The 23,394-nt window shown below is 32.0% G+C and overlaps 1 protein-coding gene across 5 annotated transcripts in view; it reads right to left on the bottom strand.

The window, feature by feature from the left end:
- Positions 1-3,880: 3,880 nt before the first annotated feature.
- LOC110093639 (P-loop guanosine triphosphatase YjiA) overlaps positions 3,881-23,394 on the bottom strand; it is a 43,718-nt gene continuing 24,204 nt past the window's right edge. Inside the window, exons 7-11 of one of the 5 annotated variants that reach the window (XM_020818591.2) lie at positions 21,215-21,286; positions 20,369-20,447; positions 9,153-9,270; positions 4,105-4,193; positions 3,881-3,998 (exon numbers count right to left, since the gene is read on the bottom strand). In XM_020818591.2, coding sequence (XP_020674250.1) covers positions 4,166-4,193; positions 9,153-9,270; positions 20,369-20,447; positions 21,215-21,286 — 297 coding nt within the window. In that variant the 3' untranslated portion in view covers positions 3,881-3,998; positions 4,105-4,165. Of the gene's footprint in view, positions 3,999-4,104; positions 4,194-9,152; positions 9,271-14,325; positions 14,400-16,682; positions 16,793-20,367; positions 20,448-21,214; positions 21,287-23,394 lie in introns of those variants that run through there. The other 4 variants (XM_028699303.1, XM_028699302.1, XM_028699301.1 and 1 more) reach the window with 4 other exon arrangements.

The raw sequence follows: 23,394 nt of genomic DNA, 5'->3' as shown, positions 1-23,394 counted from the left end.
CAAGCATTAGGAACTTCTTCCAAATATTTGGAACATTATCTTCTTTCAAGTGTTTGAGTCACTTTTAAATGCTTTATCCTAAACTTGATGGTTAATAGTATTAATTTTCTCTTGTCATAGTAATTGCATTTGAAACTACCTGAAATACGTCAACAATTAACCAAATAATGTGAATCCTATTAGCTCCTTACCCTAGCTCATAACTATGACATTTCTACTATGTTATGATAGATTCATTCTATAATAATTTGACTTCATAGGATTGTTCAATAAATACAATTAACCTATAACAAGCCAGATAATTATTTTTAAAAATTAATCTTTTTGAATTAACTAAATTAAAATGGCATGCTTTAGTTGAGTTGGATCCTTGAAATGAGCTTATTACAATGATACGAGCAGACATTTACTACATAAATATTTTTGCACACACTTGAATGCTATTATAATCCACAACCCCTTAGCCACATAGTATAGGAGGATTGTAGTTATGTCAAAGGTTAGTTAGAAAATTCTTTGTATTGCATGTCATGCGACTTTGAGAGATGGATTGTTTGATAGTTAGGGTGCTTTCTAGTTTGTGTTTTGACTATTTGGCTATTTTATTATAATAAAAGTAGGCTAGATGTACTATCTCTTACAAATGTTGGATACACAAGCTATCTCTTTTATTCAAAATTGTGCAATGAATTTTCAAATGCTAAGTTAATAGGTTTCTAATTTTTTTATGGAATCTAATAATGTGATGTGATGGCTACCCTTAGTATTAGGTTATTTTTCTTAGAAAAGTTTTGCATATATAATTAGATATAAGAAAAGGTTTCTGATAAGCTCTCAACTTTATTAATAATACCTTTTCCACTACACACACACACACACACACACACACACACACACATATATATATATATATATATACAATTTACAAATTTTTTTATTTATCTATTAGTGTTTGTAGATCAACATAAAATTTTGTTTATATCATGAGGATCAGAAATAATCAAAATGCAAAATTTATATAGAGTTGTCATACATATTACAAAAGGGGGATTTATGAGGAAATTTGACAGTAAGGGATGAAATCGTTAATGTATAAGTTAATTTTAATATTCCTTAACTTTAAAGAAATTCTAAACATATGTAGTTAAAGTTCTTCCATTCTTCATTGTTTGATGAATGGTATAATGCATTTAGTTCTCTTCACTCACGATGTTATCTCTTATATATATTAAAGCTTGAATAGGAAAATAACCTTTTTAATAACAAGATTAGGGGTTAATAATATAACTCCTTAAATTGAATTTCATTATATTTATATCTTTTTTATGTATGTAGTATATAAAGATGGGTGTCACATAAAATGGCGGCCTTCTAATGACCCTATTAGGAGAGTAGATGTATTAGATTTGACTTAAGTTAAGACAGATAGAGATTGACCTAAATAGATTTGGTTAGAAAATATTAGAAATTGTATTTCTTTATTAGATTTAAATGAGAATTTGACTCTTAACAGAACACAATGAAGAAAAAAAATTCATATAATTGACCCTACGTAGTGGGAAAAAGGCTTCTTGTTGTTGTTGTTGTATGTATGTATGTAGTATATAACTAAGGGCTCCATACTATCCACATTTATTTTCAGACAAGCCAACCAGAAAGTAAAATGCATCAATTGGTACATTATGATATCTGATAGGTTAATTTTAACAATTATCCTATAAAAATCAGTTGGTATAATATTATCTATAGGGATGATATTCTTCAATAGCCCAATAAATAATTGAAATATTTATAAGGCATGTTATAATATATTTTATAACTTTGCATTTTAATTGTATAAGGACAATTATGTCATAATAATTGTTGAGCAACATACAAGTATATAACAAGACATAAAATTATTGAGGCTCACTATTGGGAGGCTCTTTAATTTTTTAAAAATACAGGCCAACAATTTCATATTTCAAATATTTATATATTTTTTTATTTATTCTTCACTTGATTGTGCATAACTAATTGATGTATTATAGTGAGCGTCAACCAATGGCTCTTATTCTACATATGATGTCCAAAACTGATATTTTGGCTGAAATGATCTCTGATAAAAAACTACTCTTACTTTATTAGTGGCACCTAAATTTACCCAATATAAAATAAAAGTGTTATCAACATGCTATTAAAATGAATGAAGTCTATTATATATCCGAGATAATTGAATTGTGATATCCATGAATGTAGAAATTAAGCTATACAAATAAGAATATAGATTTAATTTTGTTTTTAATTTTTTAAATTAAATAAAATTTTAAATATCATATTAGATTGACTAAAAATCGGCAAATTATTGAGGCCCACTATTGAAGATATCTTAGCATAATGGTAGTATGCTTATGATGTTTACTTTTTGTAAATATATTTTTTTATCAAACTAAAGTATTATTATTATTATTATCCTTTTTAATTTAAAAGCTCTCAAATAAAATTGTTTTAATGTAATTGCAATTCAACATAAATTATTCGAATTATATTAATAATTTTTTGAGTTATAATGTATGTGTATTTAGAAATAGGCATGTTATGAAATCATATTAAATGAAATTTTCATACCCACACTTAATTTAAGTCATTAATCATATTGCTATAATGATCATCGATGTATCTTATTTAAAAAAAAAATTATGATATTATTCTATATTTATATTATTGATGAATCATTAGACCTGTCAATTTCGGGTTACGGGTCGGGTTCGGGTCGAACCCGAAACTGACCCGGCACTATTCGGGTTCGGGTCGACCCGACCCGTTTTTGCAAACGGGTCGATTTTCTGGACCCGAACCCGGTCTATGAATCATAACATCAAGACAGGTTGTTCCAAGAAGATAATAAATATTGAGCTTTTAAGATTATTTAATGATGTATAATGTATAATTTTACAAAATAAATTGATAATAGCCCATTAAACAAAAATTTTAACTTAATTTATCAAAATACAATACCTAATTATCAAAGGCATAAATGAGCTGAATTTGAAAAAAATTGTACTAAAACACTTAAGAAATGGGCATCAAAGTTACATTTAATAATGCAAGCCATGATATAACTAAAAAGCGAGAAAGAAATCAGCTTTGAATAAATGCATTATTTAGCTTTTTTTTTTTAGACATTAAGGTCATTTCAGACAAATTCAGACACATTGCATTCGCAAACTTCGAACACAAACCTCTTAATTCATAGCCAAAGCTCCCAGCAAATTAGGGAGAGCCACATCATTTAGCTCGCTTTTCTTTCAGCTTGCAAAGTTGGAGAGCAAAGAGGGAGGATGAGATGCGCAGGGGGCATAGATGCCATGGGGTTGATAAGGAAATCTCTGTGATGATTAGAGGATGATTTCCTCTAACAATTTATAAAAGAAACCTAATTACTGAGCCAAGTGTTGCATACCGAGTAAAATCTTGGTGTGTTTTTCGTGTGATGAGCTTCAGAAATACTTTCTTTTTATGAGAATGAGAATAATGTATGGAGATATATATAAAATTATCATCATCATGACATCACCATCATCATGCATATGCTCATAATCAAACAATTCCATACCAACCGAAGAAGTATCATCAAAACTTATATAAGCATCAAAATTCAACACCATTTGAACAGCTTTCATAAATTATATGACCGTAAACAATAAAGGTTTGTTTATCGTTATTTAAAAGAGCATCCATAATATTACAAGTTAATGCTAACAACAATAATTTTATTTCCAGATCGAAGGATATCAGCCAAACAAAGATGCAACTTCCCCTGAAAGCTTTCACTACACAATAGCTACTGAACAGAAGCTCAAAATAGAGCAAGCAAGGTGAAATTTTAAACCAAGATTTCTTGAGAGCAAGTCTCGGATCAAAAGTTTTTTTTATGAGATGAATAAATTTACCATATTTACATGCTTTATACTGGAAAATATGATAGCTGCATATTTTTTTTGTGGTGCTTGAGTGCACTGTATGATTATTTATTAAAGGAGAAGAATAAAACGAGAAAGTTAGTAACTCATCAAACAAATAGCAAATCTCACAATATTAAAGGAAGCTTAAGAAAATTTATACCGTAAAGTATCTGAAGCTGTCAGCCTTTCAGTTGGCAGATAGAATTTACATAATTTAAGCGTCAGTGAACATGAGAGGCGAGCTCCGACCTGCCAAGTATTAGGGTGATAATTTGAAACAGTAATGTGAAATGTACACATATATATATGATTCCCAAAATTAAAATTTACTAAAATAAAATTAAAAGGCTTAATATTTTTGTTAAGTATTGTTACTACTATAATAAATGCTGGGGCGAATCAATAAGAAACAAACTAAAAAATAATGTTTAACCTTTACTGATTTTATATTGATCAATCAGATGATCAATTTTAGAATTTCAAACAAGTTATTATAGTGTTTTTGAGTTATTTGCAAGATTTAAAAAATCTTATAGCTAAAAATTATTTGTTTAATTTTGTTTCATTAAAAATTTATGCAAGATATTAAGTATGAACCAAACAAAATATCACCAAATATAATAAATGAGATTTTATCCAAAGTTTTAGAACATCAACAACAACAACACAAGTCTTTATCGCCCTATGTGGGGTCGGCTAAATGGATCTTTTTTTCCCAATGTGATTTTTTAAGAGTCAAATTCTCATTTAAATCTAATAAAAAAATCACTTTTAATGAATTTCTAACCAAATCTTTTTAGGTCTGCCTATGTCTTTCTTAACTAGGCCAGCTCTACTACAACTGCTCTCCTGACAGAGTCATTGGTAGGCCGACATTTTATGTGATCAAAGCATCTATGGCAACTCACTTTAATTTTTTCTGCCACTGCAACTACTCTAAGCTTTTCAAGTATATACTCATTTCACATTCTATCTCTAAGTGTAAAGCCACTCATCCATCTGAGCTCTTCATCTCTTCAACAAATAACTTTATGCTTCCCATTTAATGGCTAACATTCTATGCCATAGAACACTATAGGTCTCACCACCACTTTATAAAATTTTCTCTTAAGTTTGAGGGACACCTTTCTATCACACAATAGGTTCGATGCATTCCCCCACTTCAACCATCCACATGAGTTCTACTAATAATATCTCCATATATTTCACTATCACTTTGAAAAAAAGACCCAAGATATCTAAAATGTGCACTCCTTTTACTAACTTGATCACCAAATATCACAATCTCACCACTAGATATATTACAACTATAATTATATTCCATGCATTTAGTTTTAGATCGACTCAAACAAAAACTTTTACTCTAAAGTTGACTTCCATAATTCAATTTTTTTCATCAACTCCCTATCCAGTCTTATCAACAAGAAGAATATCATTAACGAAAAGCATAAGCCAAGGTACATACTCTTGCAAATGTTTTAAAACATATAGACAAAAAATGCTACTATCCTTCTACTAAGACCACTACACATGATTATTATACTTCTAACAAAAAATCTCTTATATCCAACCAAAGGCCTATTAAACACTCTCACTAATATCAAAATCATGTGAAATCAATTTTCATTATAAAAAAAATAGCTCATGAATTAAATGATATAATGGACGTAGAAAAATGATTTATAATTACAACATTAATATTGATCATAAATTTGATATAACCAAATATAATTTTTGATAAAATTTTCAAAATTTAAATTAGTAGATTATTTGAAGAAACTTCAGGAATCACATGTTAAACACTCTTTCAACAAAGTTGTATCCTACAAAGTGTGATTTGATGAAATGACTACATAACAACGACAACATCAAGCTTTTGTCCCACTACCTGGGATCGACTATATGAATCCTTTTTCTTCATAGCATCCTGTTAAAAGTCAAATTCTCATTTAAATCTAATAAAGAAAGATCATTACTAATATTTTCTAACCAAGACTTTTTAGGTCAAGAAGCATAAGTCAAATTTGAGAAATTTAAAGTAAATGGGGTTTTTTTTAAATAAATGATGCATAGTTAACAAAATATTTAATTGTATATAAATATACTCATAATCTTTAATTGGCCAAATAATAATATAGTTACTTAAATAATGAGTAAAAGCACAAAATAATCCCCCGACTATTGATAAATGCTCAATTCAATCTCAAAGTTTTGCATTGCCCAACTTTAATCCCTCGACTATCAGAAATTGAGTCAATTTAGTCTTAGAGCCTAAAATAAGAGTTAAAGTTTACCCCAAAGTTAAAAATGAAGAATATTTGAAGTATTACAAGAAGATATGGGATTACATTGCTTACGTTGTTCTATTTTATTAATTAATAAATTATAATATATATTTAATCAACTAAATAATAAAGGTGAATAAATAGTGAAAAAATTTAAATTTTTTAAACATAATCTAACATCACTCTTCTTAACCGTATTTTAATATAAAATGAAATGTATTTTAATATTTTTTAATCAACTACATAATAAGAGCTATTACCTGAAATTAAAATTAATGTCTAATTGTGTCTTATTGCACGTAATTTTCATTTGGATAGCCTAAGTGCTATTCTCGTTCATCAACAAGATTAAGGAACAAGAGAAACTTCCATGATGATGATAATAGCAAAATTTTTCCAAACACATTGAAATAGTTAAGAAAATAATTACATACAACACAAATAATACACCTATGAACGAATAATTCATAACATTAATCATATGAATGAAGGATATTAAGAAGTTAAGCAAACTTAACATTAACTGTGCCTCCGTGTCCTTGTGAATGTAGCGAAGTGCTCGACGTCTTTGTCTCTAGGTGTCGAATCGGATGGTGATCACTCGCAGTAGTCTCTGTATTTGGCTATTGCTCGCGGTCTCCATCTCTAGCTATTGTGAGATGCAAATTGCTTGTCGTCTCCTTCTCTGGCTATCACTAGCGGTCGCTCGCCATCTCACTCGCACAAAATCACTCGTGGCCTCCGTGCCTCGCTTGTAGCGCGTGCACGTCATCTCAAAGCACAACGTCTTGCTCGTAGTAGCCAGTCGTCACGCTCACCGTCCTTGTATGTTGCAGTAGGTCGCCTTGCTCATAGATGCAGATCTTCCCCCTTGCACATTTGATCTCATGTTCGATCTCCAAGAAATTATAATGAGCACGCGATGTATTAGGTAAAGAAGTATTTTCCTAAAACATCCCAAAGAACAAAACGCTTGCGGGCTTCTTCCGTTAATTTGAATGGAAAATTTAATAGAGGGATCAAATTGGAAATTTAGGTAAAGAAGTATTTTCCTAAAACATCCCAAAGAACTAAACGCATGCGGGCTTCTTTTATTAATTTGAATGGAAAATTTAACAGAGGGATCAAATTGGATAATTTCTAATAGTTGAGGGACTAAAATTGGACAATGCGAAACTCTGGGATTAAATTGGATATTTATCAATAGTCGGGGGACTATTTTGAGCTTTTACTCCTTAAATAATAATAATTAACATAAAATATATACAGTAAATTTAATTGAAAAGTAAAAGCATATAAATTTGCTAAAAATATGAATTATAAAATCACAATGATGAATAAATTCTACACATAATTACTAATTATATAATTAATTAAAAAAAATAACACATGAATATTTAACTTAAAAAAAATACAGATGAAAACTCAAGCTAAATAAATTATCAAATTTTATATAATAAAATTAAATAATTTTAACAACAATTCAAATACAATTCTGAATACTTGCCTCATAAAAAAGACACACATATTACTTGTGTTAATCCTTGAATCTTTAGTTTAATCAAACTCAATCAATTTACAATATATATACATATATTAAACATATAAACTAGATTATACAACTTTGGATATTCACTGTGTACTTGAGTTTTTTCTTAATTTATCAAGTTTGAGTCCAACTCCAAACCCAAGCTCCCAAAAAGGCCAATTTCACCATGGTTAGTAAATGATTAACTTCAAAGAAAATGCATAGCAAATAATTAGACGGCATCACATAAGATTTATTATTATAAAATTATTAACAAGTCAATCATAATACATATGATATAGACTAAGGCTCATGTGCACAATAGACTAAGCCAAATACCCACCAACATCTACAATCGACGCCAACGAACAATCCCATCCAACATTTCCATCAATTGTCACTCGTAGTCTACCAAAGACTACATCTAACATTCATCATCCATCAAAGTCTAATGCCTATCTAAATTTCTAGATTTTAGATATGATCTATCGATAAACTAATACAAATGTCTAAATTACTACATAATTTACCTCAAAAATATTAATAGTTCAAATACCAAGCACACTAAAAGTAAGGTTGACATGTTGTGTATGACAGTTCAGCACACAAACATTGCAGGATGCAATGTTGGACCTTCCAATTTACAGCTTGTTGTAGATGCCATTTGTTTTTACAATGAAAAATATCCTACACTTGCTGGATATCGCTTGGGCACAAATAACATATGTTGGACAAAACTTAAACCATTCACACCACGCTGATATATAAACATAACAATCTTATTCCTCCTCTTTATCACTTACCATAATATTTGTATCACCTTATTTGGTAGAACCCGAGTTTTAAACTAAAAAATATAATCAAATATTAACTCACAATTTGACACATATTGAAGATTCTACTATTTTTTGGCTATTGCACGCAAGTAAAATGCACAACATAATAAAATATCCTAGGCATGTTACGTTCAACATTTTCCAAGAAAATTCAAATCAAATCTTACACGTTAGACATCAATCTTTTTAGAATGATGGAAACTTTCATTCTACGCATCTTATATCATTCATTCACATTTTTAAATAAATGAGATTTAAAATAGATCTGCCTTTCTTCAATTCTTGATTTCATATTTAAAAAGTTAAATTTACTTTAACTTTCAACTATTCAAAATGCGGATAAATAGTATAACTCATAAGATGTATGAGGATGAGAGCTCCTATCCTCTAAAAAAATAATCATTCAACTCCTTTGTACCTATTTAGACCTCATTGTCATGAGCCAACGTCAATGTCAAAAAATAAGAACGCATAATCATACATACCATAATAACTATAGTAGAAAGTTGCTTCGGAACTTCAAATGTAAATATATACAATTTATTATTGCAAAATTTACCTGCATGGGCAGAAATTTTTGCATATCTTGGAGATAACTGCACTAGCGACAAGCCGAATTTCATTCCATGCTTCATCTGGATCAGATCCTTCATCAAGCAGAAGCTGCAAATTGTATTCTGGATTTTTTTACTTTAGAGAAAGTTCTTTAAAATAAGATTGAACATTTAAGGCTATAGATAGAAAATTGTACATGAGTACTTGTTCACCAGAATAGATACACATCACACCGCGACCAAAAAGCAGTTTTTGCTATGTTTTGTAAAATAAGTTTGAATATTTATGACTACAGATTTAATGACAATTTCAATAATCGCTCATCAGACAAGACGAGTACATATTGTACCCAAAATATAGTTTGACCGATTATACTAAAAAAAAGGTAATTTTCGTCATGCCATCATATGACTAAAGGGAAGAAAAAGCTAACTAGAAGACGATAGCTTCTTGCAAACAACAATATATTAAGGAGATAATTTATCTCCTTAGAAGGATCCCACTTGTGGTCCAACAATTATGTCTGCCAAGGGTGCCTGTGTAGATACCATATATATTTTTCCGCTTCAGAAGTTCCATCCAGATCAGTACTAACATCATAGTCATCATCATCAACCTACCAAATCTTTCGAGGCTGGCATTTGAAGTGCTTCTTGGCCATTCATTAAATATTTATGAAGAATTTGCGCTCATTCATCTTTATCCCTTTTTTTTTTAACTTTCAAAGTATACTAACACTATGTATGTGTAGGAACATCTTTATGTACTACATACCAAGATCATTTCCATCTATTTTCCCCATCCATAAGTACTAGATGAGAAGAGCCTCATTTAATGAGTGCACAGTATGCACTCAATGTTTGTTGAGATCCTCCTATATCACTGGCTTCAATGTCTTACGCTTTTATTGCTCATGCCCCCACATTTTCAAAATGATGCTTTTTCAACCCCATAAGACTTTAACATTGATCTTCTTTCCATAAATCACGTTAATTCTCTAAGGTTAAGATAAGTTTCTTCTACACTTTCTCTATATCACTTGCCCCACAATTTCATTGTATGAGTTAGCTTCATAAACTTCATTCCCATTAATTTCTACAGTTTGAACATCTAACATGTTTACATTGTGAGACTAGACTACTTCTTTGCAAATCACTAACCATATTCTTGATATCCTAATATTTGTAAATGAATTGCCAAATCGTACAATATCAATATCAAACAAATAATAACTTATGTTTAAGTAGCATGGGCTTTGAAAATTCCCATCCGATTCTTTTAATACATATGAGGCTCATTTTTAATCAAATTTTTAAAAGATAGATTGAATTTCAGATAAAAAAACTAACCAACTGAATGCTTAGAGCATACCATGTTTATAGATAATTATATGAGTCTCTAGCGAGAAATTAATCATATTATTTGAGGGTTCACAAAGGTACATGCTCCTATGATTAATTACTATTCTCAATAACAAAAAAAAACTAGTCAATAGGGTGTACAATATTAAGCTTAATAACAACTATTTTAATCAGAAGTATTATACTGACATTATCCTAAAGCAAATGATGGGAGAATGATAATGAATCAGATCAAGATCTCATTATTCAATAATCAAATATTGTCACTATCCTAGTCTACTTAGTTAACAATGATAATCAATCCAACCTCACTAGAAAATCCTTATCAACATCCGTGAATTGCATCAGTAAAAATTCATCTAAAGGGCTAATTGCAGCTTATAACTCACAACTTATAGACTGAGTCATTGGGGGAACTTCCAAACTTTAACTATAGCCATAATATAATGATGACATTTTTGGGCAAATTTCATTGTCAAATAGCACTTTACAACCTCATTGGCTTGATATTTTTAATGTATTCATATGGATACACTTCACATAGCATTGGCACTTTGAGAGCTTCGGTCAGACTTAAATTTATCATCCTTGCAAACTAGTGTGAAGGATTGATGGGTGGGTTGCTACTCCTAAGCTTGAAGAGGCCAATTATTGTTCGAGCATTTTTTTAAGTCGTACCGTTTTTTGGATTTTTTTTTTCTTTTGTCAAAAAAGGGCTTATATTTAAATGGAATTCCCTTTAATTGTGATATTACCCTGAATGCGTCAACATTGAAAAGAGAACCCAAATTAATAGGGATTTGAGGTAGTTTTTGAAATAGGAATCCCCTTAAATTCACATTTATTGACAACACAAACATCATTGAGGAAAATTAAAATAAGCATGTCTTCATTGATCAAAATTGATTGTTGGATTAAACCAATATAGCTATAATGTGTGATCAGCACCCACATCATAGGGGTAAAAAGGTACAATTGAGTGATGCTCAAGATTCATGCAAATAGAAGGTGACATATAAGAGTGCTAGAAATCTGGCCAAATTTTAACAAGAGCACTTGAGGCTTTAGGGCATCAAATGGAGGCTAGAATCGATCTAGTTTAAATTCAACCTATATTTGGCCAACAGCTTTAAGTAGGGCTTAAGATGGGATTTTGTAAGGCAAGTGTTTTTTTTTTTTTGGTTGAAATATGCAATGAATGCTTACTGCAAAAATTAAAAATATGCTTAAAATAATATTTTGAAATTTTAAAAACCATCACTCTAATGTAAGGAACAGATAAAATTGACTTATAAAAAGTTTATTTTTTAAAAAAATAATAAAACCCGACTTTGCAATGTATAGATTTACAATTGAGTAAAAAAGAAAAATAATTTCGCTTATGAAAGTAGAGACAACTAGATGACACATTACAATAATTCATAGGATTATCTTAGACATGCAACTTGCCTCAAGTTTCGCAATATTAAATTTAATTATCATAAAAAAGAATAAACAAAGTTTCAAAGTTAGAGCATTAAAAAACTTGAAAGATTGGTAAGAGATCATTTGAGAAAGTATTATTATTGAATTTTTATACTTGCATCAGCCCATTTAAATTCTCCCCACCTCTTATTAGAATTTTTAAATCATAATGTCCCAATTTGCTAATATGTTATTTTTGTAAAATAATATTGTGAAAGAAATGACTAAATTATAAAATGAATTCAAAAAATATGGAAATTAAGAATCAACTAAAGGTTTAAGAAACCAAACGTCATGAAGCAATCCTTATTAGCCAAATGAAAATAAAAAGAATGTCAAACCACCAAACATAAATCTTGAATCCCCTATTCAAGTCGATATAATTGCCATCACATTAAACCCTTCATCATTTCCAATTATATCTAGTGCCCCCTTCAACCCATCTTTGATTGCCTTATAATAGCACCATGTGTTCTACATACTTCTATGATTATTCCAATAATATATTAATTAGCAAATACTTTCATGGAAAGGATCTCTTCTACAAGCACCACATGTTATTCCTACAACTACACATGCCCCATCACCATTCAAACGTTACTTATACACCTCTAGTTAACTCTTTAAAGAAGAGTTATTTGAATTCAAGAAAAAAATTGATGTGGCATACTTTAAAACTTTGGGAGAGAGTTATTGAGTATAGGTTATGACGTGACACTAATATTTCTCAAAATCAATTTGGTTTCATGTTGAGGGTCTACTATGAAAGCTATCTATTTATTGAGAGGTTTGGAGAAATATAGGGAGAATAAGGAGGATCTACATATTATATTTATTGATTTAGAGATAGCTTATGATGAAGTTTTAAGAGAAGTGCTATGAAGAGTTTTATAAAATAAAAGAGTTAATTATGCATATACTCGAGTCATTAAGGATATGTATGTAGGAGTTGTTACTTGTGTTCAAACACAAGGAGGTTGGACCAAGCATTTTCCTACTTCAATTGGATTACATCAAGAATCACCTTTAAGATCATATCTTTTTTTCTTTAGTCATGAATGTTCTTACTTTAAAATTGTCGTCGCTAGATCCCAAGTTCTGAATGAGAAATGTAGTAGGTTGAGTTATGTAGTCGACAATGAGCGTAAACCTTATCGAATAATCATAACATGAATCATTTAATGCATTGTGTTAATGCTAAGACATTCCCTGGAAGTGACGCATTGTATGGCTTAAATACAGGGATAAGTGTGCAAGGGAAGCTACACTGTCAGCTACAGTGCTAAATAGAAAGGGTTCCTACATCATGGACGGATGTTAGCGAAAAAGCTAGTCTGTGAAACTAAAATTAGGATAGAACATAGAACTTCGAATATAGATTTCCTTACAAGCAAATTAATTGAATTAATAAATATTATGATTCATAAAAGATAAATATTATATGCATTCAGTAAACTAAAGAATTTTAGAGAAGGCTAAGGAGTTGATACTGTAAGGTTCAAACTATGATATTCTAGTAGGATTTGAAGGATAATGTTTAACTAGAAATGATGTAGGTATTATTATAGATAATAATTAAAAAAAATATTGTAAAAATTAATAGAATTGAGATAGAATTGTAGCTTTAAAAATTGTTGTTAATGTTAAGATTATTAATATTATAAGTGTTTATGCTCGTCAAGTTGATTTGAATATCTATTCAAAATTAAAGTTTTGAAAAACACAAACTTTATGATGAGATATGGGTTTGGAGCGACTAATGAAGATGGTAAGATCATATTAGATTTTACTATAACTTATGATTTTGTAATTGATAATAAATTATTTAAGAAAAGAGATGAGCAACATATCACTTATAAGAATAGATATAGTAAAACTCAAAATGATTATTTTCTTATAAGAAAAATAGATCATTTAGATTGCAAAGACTGTAAAGATATTCTGAGCGAAAATTTATGTAACCAACATCATTTATTAGTTTTGGAGTTTAAGATGAATGGGGGAATTTAAAAAATAAAATAAAATATTATTTTAGAATTGAATGGGAGCATTTAAAGAATACTAACAAATATATTTTTGAGAGTAAAGTTCTAAATCTTAAGATTTTTTTTGCGAATGAGGAAACTAATGTTATGTGAGAAAAAATAACTAGTGATATTAAGAATGTTGTTATAGCTTACGATTTTGTAAATGCATTTTGATTGCTCATTGTCTTATTTTTGTAGTTTTCGCACTTGTTTATTTTCATTTTATCATGTGTAAATAGTACTAAAAATTATTGAATTGATATTTTATCTGGATTTAGACGAACTTTTTGCAATGTATCTGCCTATATAGTTGGCATTAAAGAACCTGTTAGGTTTGTCCACCACTCCAAGAAAAATCTGCAGTGCTGTAATGAAACACCATTGATGACTCTTCAAAACCTACAGCATCAAGAAAGGCTCGCAAGGGATACAAACTGATGCAGGACATACATGAAAATTTGAGTTAGATAAGGATTTTGCATGCTTATTGATTAAGAGCTAATTAATTAAAACTTTATGATGATTCAAATAATGAAATAAAACCAAAGAGCGGTAAACACAAGCTTAGGACAAATTACTCGCGAAAAGTAAAAACCACAAAATAATCAATTCCTCTTGATGTTGCATACGAGATGGGTTTCAACAAGAAATCCCTAATCTAATAATAAGAATAGTGCTATGAAAGATCTCTCAGACACTTCCTACCAAACACTAAGCTTTTAGTGGAGCTTGGCAAGATTTTGCATGAATCAAATAAAACCACAAGAAACGATCAATGAAGAAGGTAAGAGAGAAAGAAAGAGTTCACCCTTTGCTAAGATTCAACCTTCTCGTAAGCTTGGACAGCGGTCGGTAGCTTTATGGCAGCGAAAATGTTGATCTCCTCTTGCCGTAATTGATGGACAGCAAGCTGTCCTTCTTGGACAGCAGTTTGAAAGGGCTCCCATTGGTAGGGAGGCTAGGGAAAGATGCAGGAGTTCTTGGACAGCAGTTTTCCTAATGCTGAAGTTCAGGACAGCAGCCAATCTTCTTCTGGACAGCAACTAGGAAATCTTCTTGGACAGTTTTTTTGATGATTTTGGTATTTCTGGACAGCAGGGAATCATGTGTTGGGGGCTAGGGTTTGAAGTGGGTGGCGGGTTGAGAGAGGGAGGAGAGGGTGAGAGGAATTAGGGAATTAATTCATTTGATTGGGGTCTAGGTTTTGGAAAGAAATTAAATGGTGAAGGAGCCATGGGGTCGGCGGCATCAAGAGGAGTGGAGGGAATTGGAGAAGGGTCTTTAATGCTTGCCTATTTGGGAATTCCAATTAAGGAGGGAAGAATTAATTGCAGTCCAATTCAAATTTGATTTGGATTTGATTGGATAAGTTTCCTAAAATAGATCTTTATTTAGGAAACAATTTGAATTTCAAAAATTGATTGGTTGATTGGATTGATTGCTTTCCCAAAATGATTTGTATGGAAAATGAAAGAAGTAATGGAGGGATTTGAATTGTTTCCAAGAGAGAGCATTGTTTTTGGAAATAATTCCACAAAGAACCAAGAGGGGCCGGCGGCATAGGGAGGGGATTGGAGGGATTAAATGAGGTTTAATGCTTTCCTCATTGGGATTCACTAATTAGGACATAGGATTTAATATCCAATCCAAATCAAATTAAATTTGAATTTGATTTTAGAAACTTTCCTAAAATAGGATTCTATTTTAGGAAAAAATTCAAATTTCAAATTTAAATTAACTGATTGAAAGTAAATGACTTTCCCAAGAGGAGCTAAGCAAGAAAGGAAAGTATTCAAGTGGAAATTAGAAATTTGGAGGCAAGGGTGAGGGGGAAACCAGCAGCTAGGCTAATGTTTGGTGGAGGTGGAGGGGTCGGATGGGTCACCCAATTAAGGAAACTATCTTGGGGGCCGACGGTTATGTGGGGGTGGAGAAGAGGGTCTAAGCCGGTGGTGGGGTGAGGATATGGTCGGCAGTGGAAACTTGAAGGAGTAAGAAGGGAGGATAGAAAGAAAGAACTGATAATACAAGCAACGAAACTGGCCGTCTCCAAGGTTGGCGGATGATCCGTGTTCCCTCCCTAGGGATTTCTCTAAAGCTCTCTCCTAGAACTCTCACAACTGAAAGAACACATATGCAGGAATTTTCTTATCATTCATTCATTCATTACCCCTCAAAGAAGAAGAGGGAGGCTTTAAATAGCCCATATAATGAGAAAATACAAAGTACTATAATGCCCATTGGGCTTACACATACCTAAGCCCTTAAGTAAGGGCAAAAATGAAAAGCATAATAAAACTTCATAAAATAAAAATAATACATTAATAATAAATATGAAAATTAAAAGTAGAGCGATGTAATTGTGGCTGTAGATCGACGGCCACGCCTCTAGTAAACTTTCCATGTCTTGATGTCATCATCACAAACACAAGGAAAGCAACACATTTTCCTATAAGTTCTTCTATAAGTAATTTTCTAACTATAACTTCAGTTGAGATAAGTTTAAAATATCAGAAAGTTAGATTTACCAATAATTAATACCAAATTTGGGGGACCACACATGTCATGACCCGGCCCGGTGAGCTCGCATAGGCGAGGCCGGAACGGAAGACTAAAATATCTAACTCTCTAAATCAATCTCCAAAATATTTGAAAGAGCTACTAAAATAATAAAACTTAAAGCACATAAATATAACCTCAAGTAGATTCATAAAATAACATTTCTTCAGAAGCGCCTCTCCTACAATATACATTTGCACCTCTTCTACTCATTTTGATTTATTTAAACTTACCTGAAAAATGTTAACAACTAACAATAAGCCGAAGCTCAGTAAGTAAAACACGATTTTAAACTACATTAATCAAGGCAAATTGCATATATGCTAAATGTCACATTTTATATGAACATAACATAAATCGATTTCTTACAAACATGTCATTAAACATATCATATCATGAATCCATATCTTTCATTTTCATTTCCATATTCATAACAATATACTTAGTTTTCTCATTTCGTATATATTACAACCGTCACAGGAGCCACCGTCTAGTACCATAAGGTACTCCTTTACCATTTTCTTTTTCTATATCCTTAACCATTTTAACGTGCACGAGTACAACGTCCCCAGCTAGTATCATAAGGGGGTGAGCTCCATCTATTCAGCATGCACATACAAGCATTCATTATAACATTCTTATCATCTCATATCATTTCATTTCATATAACACAAACTTTATCATATAATGTCATAAAATGTAACATGTAATTTGCATGATCAACCATTTGACAAAAGTAACAAAATCATGTTCTAAATTAATCATAAAGATTTCATAAGCATGCTTGAACATTCAAAATATATAACTGGAGAGAAACAAAAGACATTACTGTAATTAAAGAACCATGTATACTTACAGAAATTAAGAATTTGATTCTCTTTGCCAATCCTCCTTCCTTCGAGGTCACCACGATTATCACCAATAAACATAAATTTCTCCTTAAAAATCTATAAAATAAATCTAAATTAAATATTTTTTCTCATTGTAAACTACTCTTAAATTCTCTTTCTCTTACACTCACTCTCTAATTTTCATAATATTTTTATTATTACACTTGCCAAAAATTCCTATACCCTAACCAAAATAATTTAAATTAACTTCTATTTTCGGTTTTAACCTAAAACCCTAAATTTGGAAAACACATTTTCATTAATATTGTTATTTTTGCATCTTAAACTTCTCATTCATCAAATTAATATTTTTGGAAAACTAATTTTCGGATTTAAATTATATTAAAATTAGGAATAATAATATTTCATGAAAACTCCTAATTCCTACCCTTAAAAACATCGTTAAGACCAATAGAAATATTATATATTAAGGAATTTTCATGGAAATAAAAAATTTGCAAAACCCTAACTTTCCAAATCTCAAAAATTTTGAAGAAAACCCCATTTCCAAGCATAAAAGCATCTTAAACCTATCCTATCATTCTCTTAAAGAAAATCAAAGTTTCCCCTCAAACCCTAGATTCTTCTCATCCAAAAATCTTTGAGAAAAGTGGAGAAATATAAATTCTAATGCATACCTTAGCCATCCCTTAGTCTCCTCTACATTTTCCACGAATTTCCTCGCCGGAAAACCGTCGTCGGAGCCGTCCATCCCCCTTACCCGTCCGCCCAAGCCAAGGACGCCTCCTCTTCGTGCGTTCGGGCGGAAGAAATGAAATGGGGACCGCCTTAAGAGAAAGGGATTTTCATAATGCCAATTTTTCCCTCACTTAAACCATCCAAACTTTATTACATACAAGGGGTATAATGGGTATTATGAGATTTGTTTAATTTTTATCTCCCTAATTAAACGAAATTAGATATAGGTTTTATATATCAAATCGCTCAGAATTTTGCATAGATTTTTATAAAACTAAATTCGTCAAAATCCAACAACTTTGAAATTTTCACTTAAAACTCATCGCAGCAGCAACAACAACAACATCAAGCCTTTATCCCACTACGTGGGGTCGGCTACATGAATCATTTTTCTCCATGGGGTCGGCTACTTAAAACTCATCGCGACGCATCGAAAAGCGTGCGAGGTCTAAAATAGCATTTTGAGGGTTTTACAAAGCTTTGGAAGTTGTTGGTCTGATCTCTTTGAAGTGGGGCTTATATTAATGAAGTTAAGATTGCATAACCAATTTGAGTTAAGAGCAATAAGATAAGATGTGGATCTAACGGTTTAAGTGAAATAACCTCCTTATAACAAAGAAAAGAATCTTTGCTAGATTAGATTCTTGCACTTGCTTTGCACTTTCCTTGAACATTTCTTTCATCATGGACTCATGAATAGAAAGATTGGCAGGAGAGAACCTCACTTACCACTTAGAAAGTGAGCGGATGGCTGGCTATGACAGGTAGGAAGAGTGGAATGCAATCAAATACTTTTAGACGACCATACAATTAAATAAAAATTCAGCTTTCTTTAAGGAAATAGATTCTAGACAGATGGTAAAAAAACTGGAAAATGCTCTCGGCATTCTGACATCATCCATTTGACCAGTGAACTGAGTATTAAGAATTACAAAGCAGGAAGTTATTCAAATTTCTGCTTAAAACTCTAATGGTAAACTATTGAACGGTACAATTATGACAAAATTGCTAATTTGAAATTGTTTCTAATAATTTACCTTCTATAATAATTTTTATATTTCATGGATTTTTTTTTCGTTTTCCAGGACATGTTCAAAAGGGCCACATCCATGTGCCACTAATTAACAGACTTCTAACTGATTGTAATATTGGTTAAGTTCTGATGATCCCATGCTCATCTAGATAAAAAAAAGAAATCATCCACTAAAACTGGTTATTCATAGCTTTCTTATCCTACTGAGTTGAAATACATGAAATACCACCAAAGACATGCAAGTTTATAAAAAATCTTGATAAATTATTTTCCAAACGACCGTTCATTTCAAACCATTTTGACTAGTCAAAATTTAAAAAAGTCCAGCACTATAAACCATGAAAGTAGGTATTCAAATGGGCCTTGCTAAATCATAATTCAAAAAAAAAATCCTTCATTCAGTTTAAGCTTTCAGTAGGAGAAGTCTTTCACTTCATCGAACTATGTCACTTCACTTTTTCGGCACAGGGATTAGAAAAATTATTCCGTTAGGTTACCTGACGTAGAGCTACATCAGGTAGCTTATAATATGTCGCCACGTGCACTTACTCTTTACCGCGCGGCCCGACGATCCGACTCGGACCGAATCCGGGATTACTATGTTCGCGTATTGCTTGGTATTTGCTCGGTATTGCTAGGTATTACTCGGTATTGCTGGGTAATAACGAGAAATACCGCTATGTGAAGAGTAATACCGAGCAATACCGAGTAATACCTTAAAGAACTCGGTATTGCTCGGTATTGCTCGATATTGGTCTTCACAAAATAGTATTTTTCATTTTTGTTGAGCAAAATCGATCAATACCTAGCAATACCGAGCTACGCAAACTCCCGGGTCCGTTCCGGGTCGGGTCGTCGGGCCGCGCGGTAAAGACTAAGTGCACGTGGCGACATATTATAGGCTACCTGATGTAGCTCTACGTCAGGTAACCTGATGGAATAATTTTTCCAGGGATTGAGGGGTATTATGTTGAAGGATCATAATTTTACAATTTTCTTCTGATCATTGACTGAAAATCATCAGCTTATGCAAAACGATTTGGACTACAAGATAGCAAATATTTACCATGAAATGAAGTTTGGTTGGGTAAAAAGACGCTTCATGCCAGAGTTAATCTTACAGAATCTGATAATTGACTTATATGAAGAAAAAGCAAAAAAATTTGAAAAGTTTGCCAGAAAGAGACCTTCTCCAGAAACTGTAGCTGTGAGGAATATATTGCCTTTGCCATTAACAACTCGCATAAGAGCTCCGCTTAAATGAGCCTGTTCAAGAAAAACAACATTAACATCATTAAGTTACTGGAGTAAGCATAGAATTGTAAATCAGGGTCAATTTAACCGCATAAAGCTCTAGATGCACATGACGATGTATATATAATAATAGTTTAGTATATCTTAAGGGGAAAAATTGAGTGATGCTAGATCGACTCTCATTAGATCTTTATTACTTCAATTATATAGGAAACTGAAAAGAAAAAGAAGGCAGAAGTATGAATTAATGTAATCAATTATTGGTTATCATGATGATACTAAGACTTGCAACTTTTATTTATTTGATTTTCAACATCGTCCTTTCATGTGCCCCACATATTATATCCAAAGATTTTAATCAACAAAAAAATTAAAATAAGTTGACTCTTCTATTTCTCGGAAAATTTTCTCCAATATTTGAAAGATCATACATTAACCTCTAAACCCTAGCATTTTACACTTGTGTATTCAGCCCAAGTCACCTAGTTTTCCATGATGCTAGACCTAAAAGTTTCTTACGCCCACAGAGATCGACAGCCTGTGGAAAATCCAGGGTCACCAGTTCAATAAGACAAAATTTGCTCCCCTCTCTCCACGGAGAGAGCTCGTATCTAGATGAAATATTGACATGTACTAGAGATAATAGATATTTCTGGCACTGAATAAAAATAAAATAAAAAGCAATGTGCTGAAAAAGATATTTTGCTTTCAGGAATACCAATAAGTTAAAATTAAAGCAACTAAATATATGCATCAATATGGAAATTAAGAGTGCGTACCTCCTTTATTCCACGTAATGGTGAACCCTTTAGACCAAATATAACAAGTGGCTCCTTTTGAAGAGAGGGGTCCTACAAATGTTTATAAAGTGCCTTTAATAGTTCCAACCTATCATCTTTGATTAAAAAAAATTTACAACATGAACTTGCTAGTTGCAATAGACAGTTGTAAAGCAAATTCAAACAAAGATGATTGATAGAGATTCTAAAACAAATTTACCAATTTGAAGTAAAGATGATTTCCAAAATCAACAAGCATTTAAGGCTAGGTGAGATATATCAATACTAAAATTAAAAAGAGAATCAGATATGGAAATGTTTATCTCACTCCAATTATATTTAGCAATTTTCTTTCATTTTCCATATATTTCTTTGATAACAAAATTATGTTTGATAATATATATTTGCTCACACCCATACATTTCTAAAGTCCTTGGATGGCTTCTCTCATCTGCAGCAAAACCACTAGCCTCAAAGCTGCATCATTGAGGTAAAACTTAAGAACACACACCTACTTCTTTATGAAAAGTGCCAAAAACTAGATAGCCTCTGCAGACTCATGAGGAGAGTGGATATCTTAAAGTGCACCGCTAAAACGTCTTGGTGTAGAGATTTTCCGTAGCTCTTTCTATGATCAGCATGGCAAAGGTTAATCCATACTCATCATACTACAGGCGCTCAGTTGATTGGAAATTGCAATCTGCTTGTGTAGCACTGACTGATTAAGACTTTGTTTTTCTTCAGCACAAATAATCTATACATTTTTTGGATTGTTCCCCATAAAATCAACTTGACAAAAAAGGAATTATTTTCCGTTGATTGACATTTCATGAATTGATTCAGTGGGAATTCATGCTATTTAATGCTTCTTTTAATCACTGATTTTACTTTATATTGATTTTGGCAAAACCCAACTTTTTCTCATTGTTCAACAATGTTCTGTTTGCTTGGCCAAATGATTTAGATCTAAGCTTTCAGAAATTTTTGTTTAAATATAATCTGTTAGGAATTAGAAAAAGAAACATGGTATGATCATAAAAGGTTTGTAGTTCGTTAGTGTTGACCTCTGCCATTGAAACAAGAATAGAGAAATAAAAAAAGGGGGCTAATTAGCTGTAACAGCCAAAGCCCATCCCGATTTTCCGCTGAAATCCCGCTGAACTCAAACAGAAAATCCCGTAATCTCGTACTGGTTCGGCGCCGTTCGCGTCGCTTCTCCGCGAATCCTGCGAAGACGGCTTCGATCGACTCCCATTTGAGTCTATAAGAGGGAGACGAGCTCTCTGCTTCCAAGACCATTCCATTCGCTACCTTCTCCACGGCCGAAGCTCTCTCACGCGAATTCCCTCTTCTCCGACACCTCCCTCTCTGTCTTCTTCCTGGACGGATCGGAGGCTGCGACAGTTTTGATCGGAAGCAGAGCGGGAGCTCGCCGGCTGTGAAGACAGCTTCCTACCTTTTGTGCGCTTCTTCCCCTCTCTCCGAGCCGCTTCCTACCTGTAGGATCGAAAGTTTCAACATTTCGATCGGAAACAAGACGGGAACTCGCGGGCAGTGAGGGTAACTTTCTCCATTTCGTGTGCTTCTCCGGTTTCTTTGTTGTTGTTTGACTTCTCCGGCTTCCCCCCTCTTCGATCGGAAGCAGAACTGGAGCTCGCGGGCGTGAAGTTAACTTTCTCCCGTTCGTGATCTTCTGCGGCCAAATCCCGAAAACAGAGAGTAAGGGAGGGAGAGAGGGATTAATCTTTTATTTTTATTTTATTATATATATGTAATTAAGAGCAACTTTAATTAAATGTTAATTATATTTATCTTAATTAATTATTACTTATTTATTATTAATTAAATTAATTAATATTAATTAATTTAAGATTAATTAATATTGATTAGTTCTAATTAATTTTAAATAAATATAATTATTTAAGTATAATTATAATTATCAATTAATTATTATTAAAAAAAAAGAGAAATACAAAAATACTTCTCTCTTACCTCGATCCTCGTGCCAACGTCGTCGACCACGCTAAGGTATAAGCTCCTAAACTCTAAACTCCGAGAACTCGATCCCGGCGCTTGCAACGCGGCGAACAACCAACTCATGCACGCTTTTCTCTAGCGTGGTGAGAAGGGAATTCGTTGCGATGCTTGCGACGGGGCGGGTAATCAAAACCCTATTTTCG

This window comes from Dendrobium catenatum, unplaced genomic scaffold (genome assembly GCF_001605985.2).
Source record: "Dendrobium catenatum unplaced genomic scaffold, ASM160598v2 fragScaff_scaffold_1236, whole genome shotgun sequence".
In the NCBI taxonomy this organism is placed as follows: domain Eukaryota; kingdom Viridiplantae; phylum Streptophyta; class Magnoliopsida; order Asparagales; family Orchidaceae; genus Dendrobium; species Dendrobium catenatum.
The sequence above is the reverse complement of the archived record's forward strand: the minus strand, read 5'-3'. Positions and strand labels throughout refer to the sequence as shown.